This window comes from Haliaeetus albicilla, chromosome 19 (assembly GCF_947461875.1).
Source record: "Haliaeetus albicilla chromosome 19, bHalAlb1.1, whole genome shotgun sequence".
Lineage (NCBI taxonomy): Eukaryota > Metazoa > Chordata > Aves > Accipitriformes > Accipitridae > Haliaeetus > Haliaeetus albicilla.
Window position 1 is genome coordinate 13,259,391 of NC_091501.1, and position 14,437 is coordinate 13,273,827.

General features: G+C 37.1%; 1 protein-coding gene across 6 annotated transcripts in view; it reads left to right on the forward strand.

The window, feature by feature from the left end:
• The window catches only part of CACNA1C (calcium voltage-gated channel subunit alpha1 C), a 490,677-nt gene that overhangs the window by 61,398 nt on the left and 414,842 nt on the right, over positions 1-14,437 (forward strand). For all 6 annotated transcript variants that reach the window (XM_069807710.1, XM_069807711.1, XM_069807713.1 and 3 more), the window contains exon 2: positions 12,441-12,762. In XM_069807710.1, coding sequence (XP_069663811.1) covers positions 12,441-12,762 — 322 coding nt within the window. The remainder of the gene's footprint in view (positions 1-12,440; positions 12,763-14,437) is intronic.

The window sequence follows — 14,437 nt, forward strand, 5'->3', positions numbered from 1 at the left end:
CATAATAGCTTTGTGTTTCCTACTGTCCTTGGGCTGTCTGTGGATAACAGATTTTTCAGGACATCTGCCAAGCTGAAGAATCTCACCCAGCAGTTTCTGAATCCTGCTGTTTGAGCACCAGAAAGGACATTAGAAATATACCCATGCCTGACCTGAGGAGACAAAAGTGGAAGTGACCGCTGACATTTCACAGTAAAATTTTCCACTGGTTAGGCTTCCTTGTTGTTAGCAATGTATACCTTATTAGATGTCTGAGTTTGCTTAGTTACAGCTACCAAATATTTAATCTCGTAAGGGTTATTCCAGTAAGTTGAAAGGGTCATGTGGTGTCAAAAATCTTTCACATGCTCATGCTGATAAATTCTGATCCAATTTTTTTAACTCTCTCTTATATAAGACTAAATGATTTGCCTTCGGTGTGATCTGAAAACTATCAGAAAGATGGAGCTGGAGCAGTGGCTAGAGCACTAACTCAGTGGCAGTGCCAAAATATTGCCCACTGAGTTCTAAGCAAGTGCTCTACAAGCCTGGTGTGTGTCTGCTCTTGCCACCTTTGCTCTGGTACGTGTAAATTCAGTAATGATCAATGAATCTGCTTTTATATAAGCAGGATTTTTTATTTTTAGAAAGAATCTATAAAGACTGTCTCAAACATTTGTCTGCATCTACTACAGAAAAGGTCACAGAGAAGCTGGTTAACAATGTTTGTATAGACAACCAGTGACATAAGAACTATTTCAGGGTTACGTATCACAGTGTTCAACCTAAGATGTAAGCCAGATGCTGTTTTTTCTCATACAGGTGCTTACAAAGATTGTCTCTTGCTAATTTTTCCCACCTTTTATTATCTCCATGTCATCGCGGCCGTCCTCAGTCCCCCCCCCCCCCCCCCCCACTTTGCTACAGTGCTACAGTTGCAATCTTCTGATTTAGTGCCTTATTTAGCTTGGAAATGCTCTTAACTAGCAGAGCAAGTCAAGAGTGCTTGTTTTTGCATCTGGATATTACACATGTGTAATATTCAGACCTGGAACATTCTCCAAGAGGATACCAGCAAATAAAAAGTAATGTTAGAGCAAAGTCTGCATGTTAGAGATAGAACATACTACTTTAGATACCAAACAACTCTGTAAAATGATTTTCTTCTATGTAAAGTGACTATAAAAATATGAGACTAAATCTGTTAATGCTGCAATGCCTTTAGATCAGAAATGTCTAGTCTGAGTAAAAGTATGTTTGTTTGGTTTTTTTTTTCCAAGTTGCCTTTTAATATCAACCTGAAACAAGCTACTGTTTCCCTTTGTTGTATAATATGGTTTGCATTCATGCATTTAGTAATTTTCTGTGGGTTTGTTTTAATGCAGGTTTGCAAGGCCTTCCTTTTTCTTGAATTGCAGAGCACATTGCATGTGGAGCATTGTCTTGAGATCCTGTGGATGAAAGGAAATGGAAGGATAGGACTGAGGCAGCATTTTTTTTTTTCTTCTCTCATTCAAATTTTGCCATTTTTTGCATGATCTGTTTCTAGCGCATTAATGGTACCAAGTTACAAAGAGCCCTCCTGTTTGAATACTTTGATTTTGTCTAAAATTATTAAAAAATAAGATAACATTAATTAGATGAATGAAATTGGGAGAAAACCCAAACTTATCTATTCTCGCTTGCTTAATTCTTAGGATTTGGTAGAACTTTTTGTATAGTCTGTTTCAAAACTTTCTTCTTCAGTTGCTTTTTCTGATGTTTTGTTGGTTTTACTCCAAGCAGCAGGGGAAAAAAATCACATTTAAAAGAGAAATGTATTTTTTTAGAACCCTAAGATTAATAGCTGAAATCAAAGTCAGTTTTGACACTTGAAACATCTTGTAATAACTTTTCCTTTGAAACTGCCTACATTTCAAGAAGGGAGTGCATCTTTAATTTATTAGGATATTGCATGCATAATCTAAAATTAGGTAAATGCAGTTTAAAATAAATTCTAAGTTTTGCCTTTCTGAAAAGCAACAAATAGTCCTTAGGTGACTCTGTTTTGTGTGGGTGCTAATGATATAATTTGCAGATGTCTGGTTTTCACAAAGTATAATGCAGTAGGTACCTCTTAAAATTAGATATATATTATTCTCTTAAGTTGTATGCCCAATACCTGAATGAACCTTTGATTTGGGTGCCTACTGTGGTCAGCTGTTGCAGCCCTACCCACAGACTCAGAGATAGTAGCAGTGGTGCAGTGTGGTGCTGGAGAGCCAAAGGGGTTGATGAAATTTGACCACTGTGAATGAGGGGGCTAAAAAGGAGGAAGGATGTGGACCAGATGGCCTTCAGAGGTCCCTTTTAACATAAGTTATTGTATGATAATGTGGATCAGTGGCTTTCTGATGTGGGTATCGCAACTGGGATGGAGGGCTGGCGGGGAGTACTTATGGCTTGTATAGGAAGGTTAGATATATTATACTCTCCTTTTATACACTTGCTAAGTTCTTTCCAGCAAAATCTGCCCGCTGTCTGGATTTGTGCAGCTGAACAATGACCCCATAAACAGCAAGAGGAAACAAAAAACCTCACCCTGTAAGAATTTGCACTGTGTATTGTTTATCAGGGCTGATCTCCATTTAGATCTGGATGCTAAAGGGTTTTTTTGTTGTTGTTGTTTTGTTTTGTTGGTTTGTGTGTGTATCCATCTTTATTGAAATTCATATTGTTTGTAAATCAGATACAGACCTATATAGAGATATCTTTGTGCTTTTTAGTCATCATCTACCTGACGTTAACTGGGAACAGACTGCTATTTCTGGACTGAGAATACTATGAGTTGTGGAAGAATTGTGATTGATTTTTCTAGGATGAAGAATCATTGAAATTGCAGGCTTTGAATTATTTAGATATCATACATGTGACAAAATTTAGAAAATATGTACAAATTTGGGGCCAAAAGCAGCTACAGAGTTGCTCTGTGCTTTGTGCCCAAACACATGTGCATGCATGTACTCCCCACACATAAGTGGGAGTCATTTAATCTCATTTAATCCACTTAAATTTGATATTGATATGCAATTAAACTTATGTTTTAGATTACTTCTGTCCAATCTGAAGAGAGACTGGCACTTTCAGGAGGTGGTTTCACTTGTATTTTAGACATCTGTCTTAGGAATGGAAGAAATGGTCCTCTGCACCGACTATAGAGGGACCTTAGATAAGATCCCTTTATTAAAATGATTTGGGTAGGGTGAGGCAAATCACATTAACAGGTTTGTGTATTGATTTCTATCCCATTCTGCATTCTCAGACAAAGAATCTGGAGACCATCTAATACAGTAAAGATTATTTTAAACATGTTAAGAGCTTCATTTCTGTAAAGAAGTTATATTTAGATTACCTGCTAAGTGAAGAGTAATCATTCACCAATAAGAAAATGATGAGCAGTTGACAAGTTTCTCAGAAGAATCCAAGCTATTGAATTACAGTTAATCTCCAGAGGAATTTTACTGTAGTTAAGGAAATTTTACCACAGATGTGCTTGATCCCAGGATCCTTAATGGTGGTAACATTAATTCAGATGAATGGTGAAAAATACACATTTAAGCAAGAAAGCGCTCTCTTGGTGTCTCCATTTGAGGATCTATGCCTGGAGTTTGTTCTTGGAAGAACAAGAAACTCACTGTGATGTGTATGCATGTTACTGCAAAGGTTTTGTACTGATAGGTACCCTAAAATACTTTAAAAAGATGTATTAATGCACTATACCATGAGACATACATCTATAACTGTCTCAAGTGAGGAACCTTGGTTTTTAGTTTATATGCTATTTGGTGTTAGAAATGTCTTTGTGCTTTGCATTCTGTGGGAGATCGCATTATCACAGCAGAACTAGTTTTGTGTAAAAGCTTTTGCTAGCCATTCCTTCAAATACACAGCTAATTGGGTTCTCTTGGGCTTATTTGAGATGAATGAAAATACTGTTATTAGTAAAAAGGATCTTTATGTCACTAGTCCTTAGCTGATATTTTTGAGTTTTATGAATGTTTCAGTGAGCTATGGTTGAAGGAAAGGAAAGTGTTTCCTGGCTTGGTGTCTGAGAGCTTAATCTAGGTGCCACCAGAACCATGTCTCAGGAAACTAAAAAGGATTCTTTGTGGGTTTCTTTGTGTTTTCTTGTAGCTTGAAAGCCACAAGAAAATGAAAATGCTTCAAAGGAAATTAGCCTCTTAACACCCCCTCCCCCACAGTCTAATAAAATTATCTCCTAATAGAATTTGTAGTCCAGCTGAGTTGTATTATAGACCTCTCTTGTTTCTCCTGATATCTACATCAATTATCAAACGTCTCATATTAGACACTTGCCTTGGAGCTTAACATTTAGTAAGCTCCGTGCTTTTTTTCCTTCTTCCTCATCTCTAAAAAAGAGACCTTACCTCCCAGTCTAGTTCTCTTGAATCCATAGTTACAGAAGAGACAATCAGAAGCTAGATGGATTTTTGTGACTCCTGAGGATTTTCAAACTTGCTTTCTAGATTCTTCTGAGCAAGGTTTGACAAGATGCCTCTTTGGTGAAGAAGGCAGAACAGACTGTTGCTTTACTTTGTTTTGTTTCAGAATGGAAAGATAAAACTAAAGAAGTAAAAGAAGGAACACTCAAGCGATGAAATCTTAGAGAAGGGGAGAGAGGGAGGGATTCTATCATTTGTGTAATTGTAGACTAAGCTGTAAAACCCCAAGTTTGTCAGTAAATAAGAATATAATTTACTTTTACTACAAGTGCAAGATTGTGTCTTTTATTAAAAAAAAAACCAACACCACAACACAAACACCCCCCCTGCCCCCAGGAAAAAAAAGCCCCAAAGCAAAAAACCACCACCCCAAACACCTGTATTGTGTTCCTTGAAAACCATACCATTTTCAACATAAAAGTAAGGGAAATGGTAGAAATTTGTATCTCTGCCTAGATCTTTTGCATGTCTAAGTGCATATGGAGGAAAGATCTTATTAGGAAGCAATGGGTTTCCAACATACTCTGAAACAAGATATTTTTGCATTAAGAGAACTATATATGTGGTGATTTTAAGAGAAGAGTTGTCCAATGATTTATTCCAGTGTTGATAGGGAATTATTATTGCTTGTGTTCTTGTTGTGCCTTATTCACAAGCCAGGAATCCGTTGTGTTGGGTGTTCTACCAATATAGAATGAAAGTCTTTCTCTTTCTCAGAAAATTCAAAATCTAAATCGTGTTGGCAACGGTATGATAATTTATCATGCAGTGTCTGTAGTTTTCAAGCATAAATATTTAACTTGGAGGTATTCAATACTTGAAGAGCAGCTTGTGCACTTGCTCTCTTCATTGAAATGGACTTGTTTTTTCACATTGCTAGTAGCTCATTACACCTTCTTATGTTAATGGAATGCAGCAAAAACCCCCTCTGTTTGGAGCAGGGAGATAAAGGAAAACAAAGATCTAGTTGCAAATGAAGCATGGCTCTTGAATAAGATTTTTTTTGTTTAGATTTTAAAAAATGTTTAGTCTCAACTATGGCAAACGAACTGTCTTAAATAATGTATCTTTTATGTGTGTGTTCTGAAGCCCCAAAACAATTTACAGGAAAAATTCTTTAACTCTCTTATCTGAGCTAACAACTACACACTGAGTTTTAGTCTGACATGATGTTTAAAAGTGTATGTGTACATTACAAATTATGTTATAGAAAAAGCCATAGTTCAGGTTGCAATCCAGCTTTCATTAGAAGTCCTATCTCTACTTACAAATTACCTCCAGAAAATTTTTCTTTTTGGAAAAAACTAGTGTCATTTTAGCAGTTAGCTGTCAGAATTAATGTCTTGACAACTTTTTTTTGAAAAAGGCAAGTAAGGAAAAATATCCAAATTACGCTTTAAAGAAAGTGAGTTTTATGTGTGTGCTGCCCTGCATTCACTAGGGGAAATTTCCAGGGATGTCAACTGAAAATTTACTAAGTATTTCTGGAAAAGACTGTTTTCTTATACAAATAAGTGGCTTTATTTAATTTTAAGATTTTAAGCTTTGTGTATGACTAGTTATTGTCCTGGGGTACTGAAAGACTTTTAGACTTTTAGAAAAATATATTTGCAGAGTGAGGTTTTAAAGCCAAAGAAATAGAGTTCCAGGTCAATTGGACTGAAGGCCCTTACCTTCCCTGTCGCAGAGTGACGAGTGTGCATATAGAAGTCTTACAGTGTGCTGAGGTAGCTGTCATGATCTAAAGGTTTGAGTGAAGCAGGGTTTACTCAGAGGGGCCTCTTTTGATAGATTAACTGATGGAAGAAATACATAAGCTTTCTGTACAAAGGCCTTCCTTCAAGTCAAACTTGCTTTAGACTAAGAAAAGAAACTACTTCTCACTATAAATCTTACATCATGTCTGTGATTCTGGAGAAATGTTTTTCTGGCCTGATCTAAAAGATTTAGAGTGTGGGAGGTGCTGCCACCAATCCAGGAAGTCAATAGGTGTGTTTCATTGTTTCTATGGTTAGAAAGTGTTTTCCTAAGGTACATGCTGAATTTTTCTTACTGCAAAAGCCATTGCTTCTGCTTATTCATTGTGAGTATGGTGACAGATATTCCCTTTCTGCTCTCTGAAATCAAGTGTACACACACACATCTAGAAATATGTGTTTTTATATATATATGTATATATATATATATAAAAAAATACACACACGCACGCTCTTAAAGATTGCTATAATACCCTCCTCCCCCTCACATCCTCAGGAGCAGCAGTCCAAGTTTGGCATTCCCATTTCTGTCACTTTGCCTCATAGCTTATGTTTTCTAGGTCTTTGGTTGGTCTCCTGGCTCTATTCTGGGCAGCCTGAACCAAGCCACATCTTTCTTGAAGTGTGGAACCTGAAACTGCCCACTGTATTTCAGCTGAAGCTCTGCCAATGCTGAGCTTAAGAGAAGGATTACTTGTAGTGTTGCGTAGATATTATGCCTGTTTATATACTACATTGCAATGACCGCGTTTTCTGGGAGGAAGGCAGTATGACAATATCAACTTCTGTTCTGTTGGGGGATCCAATATAACCCCCAAGGCTTTTCTGAAAATAATTTGGGCAGGTGATTAATTTTGCTTAAATACTTTGCATTTGTGCCTGCTGAACTCCATTCTATTTTTAAGAATTTTTCTCCAATTCATGAAGTTCATTTTGAATTCAAATCCTGTCCTTCAGTGTATTTGCTCTACCTACCGGCTTCATAGTTACCTGCTCATTTAATAACACCATCCACCAGTTCATCATCCAGATCATTAATGAAAACATTGAACAGAATTGGATCCAGGGCAGGCACTTGGGTACCTCCATGTGACACATCTTCCAATTTATACTGTGTACCAATGATAACTACTCTCAGGCATCCACTGGTTTCATATTCATGTTATTGCAATTTTTTCCTTGCTCATATGTCCCTAGCATCCTTATGAAATGGTCACAGAAGACCTCATAAAACTATTAATAAAGTCAGGAGACATGTTACCTACTGCTTCCATCTTGCCTGTGAATTCTGTTACCCAGTTCTGGAAGGAATTAGTTTTCTTTGACACAATGTGTTCATGACAGATCCATGTCTGCTGCTCCTTTTTTCCTTGTCTTCCAAGTACTTGCTGACACTTGTTTATTTTACTTTTTCCGGATTTTTTTTCTGGAGACTGAAGTTCAACTGGATTTAAATTTCCCCCCTTCCCACTTCTTTAACTGGGGACTCCATTCACCCTTCCTCAGTCCTCTGAGATCTCTCCTGTCTTCCACGAGTTCAAACTAGCAGCTAACAGCTTTGAGATTACTTCAGAAAGCTCTTTAAATATTCTAGGATATTCTAGGATGCAGTACCTAAGTAGCTGAAACCATGGACATTATCTAAGTACTTTCTAATTTGTTTCTCTTTTACAGTTGGAAATGATACTTGTTTTGGTTTGGGGATTAATTGTGCTAGTCACCTGCTCCTGATGGATTTTTCTTTAGTAAAAATTGATGTAAAAAGGTCATGTAACACTTAAGCCTTCTTACAATCATCTATCAAATGCTCTCCTTTTGGTTAATAGATCGATGTCTTCCACATTCTTCCTCTTATTAACAGATCATCTCATACACTGACTTTTTTTTTTTGTGTGTGTGTGTGTTATTCTTGGCGTTTCTTGTTAGGGACCTCTCACTTTGGTCTTCTGTAACTTTTTTTTCTGTGTGCTTGAATTGGTCTTACACATGATCTTAGTAGTATGACCAGTTTCTGACTTTGTTCCTTTCTTTCAGTTAAGACATTATTTAACCAGTTTTGTCTTTTACTGTACCCATCTCTCTGCTTTGGGGGAAAATACAGTTGTGCAACAGTTTCAAGGTTTGCATTTTTAGGATTCTGTTGTTTTTAAAGTGATGGAAAAAAAGAATGGTGACACTGTACATTGGCATAGCTCTATTTTAATTTAAAGAATTAATCTAAGCACAAATTCCTCTAAAATAAATGTATGGCTAAATAGATAAAGTCAAGAAACTCAAAAGTTGCAATTCCATTGTGTCATTAACTTGCCCACTCCTCATATAGAATAGTCATTGCTCAGTTTTGTTTTTTTAATGATGCTTTTGGGATAGTTAATAGGTGGGTACAGATCACAGATAGATGTTATGAGAATGCAAATAGCACTTAAAGGTATTAATGATCACTGTATATTTTAACAGTGATTTTGGTGATGACCATTTTGGTAATTTAGTTGTAAGCTTACATATCAGGTATTTTGTGCAACACGGTACATTTCCTGTTGTATAGCAACCTTATCTGTTGCTGTTCTAACTTAACTTTGATTTTGAGACCTGTAGTTCTGTTGTTTCTGCATTTGAAGTAGTTCTGCAACTTTGCATTTTTGCAGAAATGAAAGTCTCTCCCAAAGACTTTGTAATCAAATTTGTTCGCTTATATGGACTTTTCTGTTTAATTGCTATTCAAATGCTTAAACTCATGATCTGTAGCACAGAAATATTTGAAAGGGAAGAGTTTTGTGCACCAGCTGGACATAGTCAACAGTACAAATTCTTGCTACAGGGTGGTAGGGATTATCAGGGTGATGATGCTGTGGATCACAGTGCTTAGTGAGTTATTGCATTTGGGTGGGGGCTGAATCTCCATTTCCCAGTTCTGGTCAACTTCCAGCTTAACAACAGCATAAACAAATATGATTAAAGTGATTTAGGTATCGGGGAAACTTTATTTGTAGACGGGAAATCGAGTGAAGTATTTTAACTGCTACATTGCAAAATGAAAGTAGCAAATCCAGTAACTGCAGTTCTCAGGTTACAGCAAAGTTTTGTAGTGGGGAGAAATGAGTGCCATAGGTGAAATTTAGCATGGTGTCTTACAAGTTCAATATGAATTTTGTTCTGCTTACTTCTTAGGAATTAGCACTAAGCATTTAGATTATAGGGTGGAATTTCATTCTCCCTGAAATTTTGGCTATGCCATCTTGAAAATATTTTGTTCAGTTCTTGAATGTACTTTCCATGAAGCTGTGTGAGCTTCATTCTTTAATTTAAGCTATTTCTATAAACTGCCTGTAGATCAAATAATTTGTCACTGCCATTAGTTATTTAGTACAGATAGAGTCTGCACCCTCTGAGCTTCATAAAACAGACAGATCCTTATCAGTAATCAATATTTGTAATATTTGTTAATATAACTCTGTCATTACTGACTCATCTTTTAAAATTAATTTGGGACAAAGAGCTTTATTATGGGACTGGCGATCATAGTAGAAGCAAAAGCAATGCAACCACCACAAGTTGTATCCTTAACTTTGCTGGCACATCAAAGTCAAAATGCATAGACTTGAATCCTCATGTGAAACCTAACTAATAAGCAATAATAATGAAGAAACTTGATACATTCCCAAATTGCAGAAAAGTCTTCATTAAGATGCAGCAGCTGTTTGTTTTCAGGACCACATGGTCTAGTCAGCATGATAAGAACACAGTGGCAATAGATCAGCAAGTTTGCTTTAAATGGAAAACACACATCTTTTTCTTATCCACTCTAATGGGTCAGTATTAAAGAGGAGCTGGAGTTGGAGAATAATTAGAGTAATTTTCCATTTATTTTTCTCTTCAGCATGCCTCAGGCTGGGGAGGTCAAATAGATGCTAAAGAGAAAAACTGCATCTGGAACTAGTCTGAAAATAAATATGTATCCCATGAGTAGTGCTGTGTACAATTTGCTTAGTCTTAGAAAACTAACTTTTTCTGCCAGTTGATTGCCTGCTTCATGAGGAAATCCGCTTAGCCTGTGCGATTCTGAAAGCTCTTTTTCTTCAGTTTCAAAATCTGAGGGATGTGAATTAACTATTTCCCATTTCTTGTTTCTTTCAGCTTTCCCTTTCACATATCAGAGTCATATTACTCACCAGCTTCCTTTGGCTGGTTTGCAACTAGCAGGTTTTTCAGTGAGCGGAGACAAGCTCTAGATTTTCTTGCTGTGCAATGAAACTACAACAGCCTGGAAATCTTAAGGCAATGCCTGACATAAAATAACATCCAACTCTATCATGTCCTTCCTTGTGATTCCGTGAGATGAATTTGAAAATCTTGCATGCTTTCTAGGTAGATGCATATCCTGTTGCATTCTGTGTGACAATGTAATTGTATTTATTCTACTTGCTTTAATTCATTTGTAGTGCAGTCATTGCTGTGATATCTTGGCACTGCACATCCAGCTATGAAATATGCATCTTGGGTAATTATTTCTGTTCAAGAACACTTTGCCAGTTCCTGGTTTTGAACATCTTTCATCTGATATTTTAAGGGAAGTGGAATGTCATGTGGTCTTCTGTTTGCTTTGTCTAGCAGTCTATAGGAGCCCATCTGATCTAGTTAGTAACACCCTATTTCTATATTATTCTGAAGCTGAACACCGTCAATAGCAGACTTTGAGCTTGCTTTGAAATAAAAGGTGATCTAACTCCTTTACTGGGTTTCTACTACCTGCCCCTTGCATGTACACTCTTTCTGAAGCATAGCTTCTGAAGGGAAAACACAATCTCTTGAGTGTGTAGTGTTTTGAAACTGAAGTCTGGTTTCATAGACTTTGAAGGAATAAGATCTGTAGATCATTTGGGCTTCCTTTTACCTGTATCCCAACATATGGGCCACAGGCAAACTCAGAAGTCCACAAAAAAGATAAGTAGTCTCTTAAATCTTATATAGGACATATCTAAACAAGATGTTCTGCCTAATTAAAACTGTGACTTTGTGTAAGTTTTATGTTGCACTTTTCTAACATGGCTTATATTTTCTTCTATGAAGTGTCTGTGGCAAAATTCAGTTAATCTTTCACAAATTCTTACATATCTCAATTGAAGTGTATTCCAAAGAGAAAGGGAATTGGTTTTGAAGCTTCAAAATTCACTCAGTTTGAAGTGATTGAAGTTTTGAGTCACTGAGAAAGCCTCATTGAAGAGGCACAGGTGACTTAACTGTCTTTACTGAAACAATGGAACAATTGTACTAGCTTGAAGGGGTGACTTTCATTTTTTTGTAGCGCTAAGACCTTCTAAATATCAGATACATGTGACCCGATAGATATCTATATTCTACTATTATGATTGGGCAAAAGCATATATTCCCTCAGTTTTGGCTAAAAGAGGTGAAACTTGGAACTGCTAGGTCTTAGCATTCTTGTTAATACACGCTTTTTAAGTGTTACTCCATTGATTTTAATAGTTCATCTATCCTAAAATCAGCTTATCAGGATAAGGAATCAGTTCTAGTTTCTAAATATGTGATGGTTGGCTTAAACTATCTCCACAGCATCATATAGAGCACAAAAGCCATGAACTCCGCCTTTGTGTTCCAGTTTCTGCTTCAGTGTACCTTCTAGTCAGGCTCTTCTTATGCACTTATATATGTACTGTTTGCAGAGAGAATTAACCTTACTGTTAAAATTTCACTTTACCTTGAAGTAATCTTGAAGACTTAAGGATTTTTATGATAGGACTTGAGAATCTCATTTGGGTGCTTTGCCACATACTAAATAGCATAGTGCTGCCTGTCTGTGTGATAAAGTGATGAGAACTAGCCTCACCTTTTGAGCTTTCAAACAATCCAACTTGCAAAATGTGTGGGTAAAAAAGTAAAAGAAGGACAGTTTCTTTTCTGTGAATCCCTGGAGATTGTATTGATTGGAGGCACTTCTAACAGCTCAGTGTCCATTGGGTCTTGTTGGGAGACTGTTGCAAGATGAATGATTGCATAGTAGTATTACTTCAAAATTAAAAGCTTGAATTGGAGGAACAAGCTGGTCGGAAGTGGATACCCTACACTTATCTTTAACCTTAGCTCTTGATTTTACTGATACTTAAGATTTTTAAAAACCCTATTTCTCTTTTTTGCTGTTTAAAAAATGTCTTCACAAATTTCTGGGTTTTTTTTCCTTTCACAGGTTCCAACTATGGGAGTCCCCGTCCAGCTCATGCCAACATGAATGCCAATGCAGCTGCAGGGCTTGCCCCAGAGCACATCCCTACTCCAGGGGCAGCTCTGTCCTGGCAAGCTGCGATTGATGCTGCCAGGCAAGCCAAACTGATGGGTAGTGCTGGCAATGCAACAATATCCACAGCTAGCTCCACGCAGAGAAAACGGCAGCAGTACGGGAAACAGAAAAAACAGGGTACCACCACAGCTACACGTCCTCCCCGGGCACTGCTGTGTTTAACACTGAAAAATCCCATCCGGAGGGCATGCATCAGCATCGTCGAATGGAAATATCCTTTTTTTATGTTCTCATTTGGAAAACAGTGAATTGTGCACATCAGGCACTATTTGTAAGTGTGAAGAAATCAATACACTAAGTTGAAAGGCACCACTGGGAATGTAAAGTACATGAGTAGTTTTTGATGTCTTAACTGAGATCATTTATGCTGGGGGGAAAAAAAGGTTAGGACTGAAGCCTTAAATTTACCCTTGTGTAAGAAACCGCTAGAAGTTTAAATGATAAAGGTTAGGGGTTGGATTCTGTGCTTTTAAAAACACATGGCCCAGGCTGACATTGATGGGAGATATGCAAGATATCTGAGGCCAGAACTGAACTGACTATGGGATTGACAGCAGCTGCTGTCTTTTTTTTTTTTTTGTTTTTTTTGTTTTTGCAAGCACTTAAAGTGGTGTCACCGGTCAAACAGCTCAGGTACTTTGCATCATATGCTTTTTTGTTAAACACGTGGCATCACACTTTCTACAGTATGGAGGAAAGACTGGGACAAAAGAAGGATAAAAAAACCCCAAATGTATGCAATAAGACCCTGAAACAGGGCTAAGGTCTGTTAATTATATTGGAATTCCACTTAAACTAATAAGGCTCACTAATGTATTGTAAGAGATACTGGTTATCTGGAAGCAGGGAAAAAGATAGACAGTTAAAGTAATCCTGCAACATGTACAAATGCAGTACAGGGCCAGATCTAGTAGTCTGAACAAGATACAGACTGTACCACAGATGATAGATGATAATAGCTGACACAGAACTGCAGAATGTAAGGGTCAGTGCTGCTTCCCTGGAAAGCCACTAAGAGTTTGGCCATTGGATTCTGCATGTGGAAGGAACAAAGCCTTTTGAGTCACCTAAGTCTGATCAGCGTAAGCTGGAATTTGAGAACTTAGTGTGAAACACAAACCGAAATAAAATACACCTTCCTCGCCTCCCCAAAGAGAAACCAAGACTAACCCAGAATAGTAATTTTCAGTAAATCACAAGCTAATAGGGTTCTTCAGTAAATACAAAAGAAAAAACATGTTGTTAGGGATAGATAAGCATGTCAAGGGAAGGCAGTACAGAACTTGGCAGTAGTTAGTATGATAAAAAATGAATGATGGCATTTAAGACAATGTGATAATATTGTTCCTTTGGGTGTCTGGTGGGATGTTAGAAAGATGGAAACAGAATATGAGTATATTGGGTCTTGCTGACATGGACATATTTTTCAGATGAAGAACTTGTTAAAAATGCTCCTGTCAATTCTTAGATGTCCTTAAACTACCTGCCTGCCTATTCCTTTCTTCTTCAGATGCTAATTTTTAATCCCCCTGATTAAGTTTGCTACTTTTTATCCCTTCTGGCATAGCTCTGATACTTTAAGCATAAGATGATGGATGATGACTAACAGGATGAAGCTGAATATTGGTTTACTTGCCAGCACCCCAGTAAACCACATGTCTTTAGAGAAAGAGCACAGAGTGACATTTGATAAATGAATAAGATCAGCAATGAATGATGGGAATGATGTGTTGTAAAACAGGATACAGCACTGCTGAGATCAAGAGGGGACAAAACAATGTGATTAAAGCAATTCAAATAAGCTGATGCTTGCATTTTTTGGTTTTGTTTGGTTTTAGGTGAGTTGATGGAAATATTTTTTTTTCCATCAGAACCTCTCATTGGAC